This window comes from Cryptomeria japonica, chromosome 2 (assembly GCF_030272615.1).
Source record: "Cryptomeria japonica chromosome 2, Sugi_1.0, whole genome shotgun sequence".
NCBI lineage: Eukaryota > Viridiplantae > Streptophyta > Pinopsida > Cupressales > Cupressaceae > Cryptomeria > Cryptomeria japonica.
This window is the reverse complement of record NC_081406.1, coordinates 485147775-485151829: the sequence shown is the minus strand read 5'-3', so window position 1 is coordinate 485151829 and position 4055 is coordinate 485147775. Positions and strand designations below refer to the sequence as shown.

Genomic DNA, 4055 nt, shown 5'->3' with positions numbered 1-4055 from the left:
CTGAAAAGAATAGACCCACCAAAGTTTGATGGAAATACTTTTGGTCATGGTGCAGAGGCATGGGTGATAGAAATGGAGAATTACTTTGGTCTCCACAACATTTCCAATGAATCCAAAGCAGTATGGGCTTCTTACTAGCTTACTGGAGAAGCTGCTACTTGGTGGGATGATGAAAAGTCTGAAAGGAAGTTGCAACCTGGAGATGTTACTTGGGAATTATTTTTGTAATCCTTTAGGAAGAGGTGGCTTCCTTAGTTATTCTTTGATAAGAAGATGACTGAATTTTAGAACCTGACACAAGGTGGCATGTCAGTGACTCAATACTGGGAGAAGTTTACCAACCTTCTTAAGTATGTTCCATAGTATCAAATGGATGAGCGATTTCGCATCTGAAAATTCATCTTGGGTTTAAGAACTCATATTGGAGCAGAAGTGGATATACATAATCCATTGACTATGGAGGAAGTGTTTGAGAAATCAACCAAGCAAGAGCAGAAGTTGCAGCAGTTGGCGAATTTTCATAAAAATGTGAATACCAGACCAAGTTTTGGAAATAGGTTGACAACCGTCAGGCTGATTTTCGAGCTTCACCTATTTAGATGATGGGTAATATTTTTGGGCAATCAATTTCTATTTTAATAGATATAGGAGCTACTAAATTTTTTATTGATCCTAAAGTAGTTTCTAGATTATTTGTTAGACCTAGTTATATGTCAAATGCATGGATGGTCCAATATGGGAATCGAGCAGAACAGAGGGTAGATTCTTGTCTATTTTGCAGTGAGCTAGAGCTTTCCAATTTCCAAACTCAAGTTAACCTTTATGTGGCACCATTAGGATCGTATGATGTGATCTTAGGTATCAACTAGATAACTAAGCACAAATCTATTGTAAACTATGAGGATAAGGTCATTAGTTGTATAGATGATTTTGGGAATTCAGTTAAAATTCTTGGGTCTCAAAAGCCTCTTGAATTGAGACACATTTCAGCAATGCAACTCAAGAAATCCCATAGGAAAGGATGTTCCATAATTGTTGTCATGGTAAATGATTTGGATAATGTTGAGAAAATCCCTAAGGATTATCCGTTTCTTAGAGAGTTCCTAGATGTTTTTCCAGAAGACCTTACTAGGTTGCCACCAAAGAGGGAGTTTGATTTTTCTATAGAACTCTTACTAGGAACAGAGCCACAATCTAAGGCTCCATATAGAATGACAACAATAGAATTGTATGAGCTTAAAGCTCAATTACAAGAATTGCTTAGTGTTGGATTTTGCCAAGATCAAGAAGTCATTGAAATGTACAAGATAGAGACATAATATGGGACAAGAATAAACTGTATTCTCATTAATAGAAAATGATCAACAACCATTCCATACAATGTAGATGAGCCTGCTTATATAGGCAAGGCTAGGGATATGTATGAGCACACAAACATGACATGTGGCTCAATAAGAAACAAGGGTAGGTAGGAAATAGGTGTGGGTAGGTAGGAGAAATAATATAATATTCCACATGAGGTGGATCACCCACCGAAGGTGGAATTATCACTCCACAATAAGTGGATATGATAGTGTAATAACAAGATCAACACCATAAGAGGTGGAATTTCTCCTACACACACTATCCCAATGTGGCACAAACACCCAAGTGTCTCATATCCAAACTACTATGAAATGCATTATCCTAAGTAAACTTAAGTAAGTGTAATAATATCCATGATGAATAATTATTTACACCAACACTTAGACAAAGTTTTATTAGACCTAGTGTATCCTCGTGGGGTGCACCAGTGATCTTTGTAAAGAAGAAGGATGGCACTTTAAGGTTATGTATAGATTACAGGATGTTGAACAAGGTGACTATCAAGAATAGATATCCTTTGCCAAGGATAGATGAATTATTTGACCAAATGAAAGGTGCAATGGTATTTTCCAAGATTGATCTTTGATCAAGATACCATCAATTAAGGATTAAGGATGAGAATATTCCTAAGACTGCATTCCGAACATGAAATGGACACTATGACTTCATAGTCATACCTTTTGGTTTAACCAATGTCCTAGCAGCATTCATGAAGCTCATGAATAGTATTTTTAGAGAATACCTGGATGATTTTGTTCTTATCTTCATTGATGACATTTTGATCTATTCTAAGAATGAAGAAGAAAATATGGAGCACTTAAGGATAGTCTTGCAGTGGTTGAGAGATCGCAAGCTTAATGGGAAATTTTTTAAGTGTACTTTCTTTCAAGAAAAGGTGCATTACTTAGGTCATGTTATAACTGGTGAAGGAATTTCAGTTGATCCTACAAAGATAGAAGCAATAGTGGATTGGCCAACACCTCAGAATGTTTCAGAGGTTCGAAGTTCTATGGGACTTGTAGGATATTATAGGAAGTATGTGGAAGGATTTTTGAGGATAGCAGCACCTATTACTTCACTTCAAAAGAAGGAAAAAAGGTTTGAGTGGACTAAGAAGTGTGAAGAGTCATTTCAGCTCTTGAAGCAAAAATTGACAACAACACTAGTCTTGACTATACCAGATCCCAATGGACACTTTATAGTGATTACAGATTCCTTAGGTGAAGGTGTGGGAGCACTTTTAATGCAAGAGGGAAAGGTGGTTGCATTTGAATCAAGAAAGCTGAAGCAATGTGAATTTGATTATACACCACATAACTTAGAGCTTCTAGCTATTGTTCATGCATTATAAATGGGGAGGCATTACCTTTTAGGGAAGCCTTTTGTGCTAAAAAAAGATCATTTAGGACTAAAGTATATCTTTACACAACCTAACCTTAACACAAGAAAGAGGAGGTGGCTATAATTCCTAAGTGAATATGATTTTGGTATTGAATATATCAAAGGGAAGGAAAATAGGGTAGACGATGCTCTCAATAGAAGAAGACATATATCTACTATGGCTACTACAAGAAAAAACTTGAAACAATGAGTGTTGTAGAATCTTTTGGAAGATGAGCATTACCTAAGGGTTAAGCAAGCCTTGGGGGAAGATTCTTCAGATCATCGCTATGATGGATATGAGATGGAACCTGATGGTATTTTAAGGTACCAAGGAAAAATGTACATTCCTGAAGGGGGAGAGTTGAGAAATTTAATATTACATGAGGTGCACAATACACCTTATTTAGGACACCCTGGAGTAACAAAGATGGTAGCTGACCGGAGATCTTTGTATTTTCGGCCTAAACTCAGAAAGGAGGTGATTGAGCATGTGGCACAATGTTTGGAATGTCAGCGAGTGAAAGCTGAGCATGTTCATCCTATAGGAATTTTATTTCAATGTGTTATACCAGAGTGTAAGTGGCAAGTAATCAGTATGGATTTTATCTAAGGATTACCAATGAGTAAAAATAAGCATGACACTATCTTAGTAGTGGTGGATAAGTTGACAAAAGTTGCACATTTCATACCTGGGAATCTCAAGGATGGATCATTTGTTCTTGCCAAGAAATTTGTGCAAGAAATATTTCGGTTGCATGGTGTACCAGAGACCATAACTTCAGATAGGCATACCAGGATGACTTCTAGATTTTGGACAACATTAAATGCAACATTGGGAACTAGACTAAATTTTAGTTCAGCATATCATCCACAAACTGATGGCCAAACAAAAAGGGTTAATCAAGTTGTGGAAGATATTTTATGAATGTATTGCATGGATCAATAGTACAAGTGGGAGGAGTATTTTCCTTTGGTTGAATTTGCATATAACTGTTGGCATTATGTGAACCAGCATCAGCCTTATGTGAACTGGCATGAAGACATAATGATATTGTATGTTGTCATTGATGTCAATATGAGACATAGTGTGAACCAGCACATGTCATAAGTGAAGAGAGAGGAACCAGCATATGTGTGAACCGGTTTATATGCCAAAGTGAAGCGGCATATCTGTTCAAAGTGAACCAGCATGTAGTTATGGGAACTAGCACATGGAAGTACTATATGACTACCAATTGGTAGGCAGCTTCCACTTCAGGGTTTTTGGTTGGAGTACCTCAAGTCTGTGTGTTTCAATCGGTGATCTT

The 4055-nt window shown here is 37.0% G+C and overlaps 1 protein-coding gene across 1 annotated transcript; it reads left to right on the top strand.

Annotated features, from left to right (window-relative positions):
- The first annotated feature begins 2074 nt into the window (after window positions 1–2074).
- LOC131863689 (uncharacterized mitochondrial protein AtMg00860-like) lies at window positions 2075–2716 on the top strand. The gene has a single exon (XM_059215137.1). It carries the CDS (start codon window positions 2075–2077, stop codon window positions 2714–2716), a length of 642 nt encoding a protein of 213 aa, XP_059071120.1.
- The last annotated feature ends 1339 nt before the right edge of the window (window positions 2717–4055 follow it).

What these genes read in the sequence shown, in the direction of transcription:
- LOC131863689 (XM_059215137.1), top strand. Translation starts at nt 2,075, where the DNA reads ATGAAGCTCATGAATAGTATTTTTAGAGAATACCTGGATGATTTTGTT.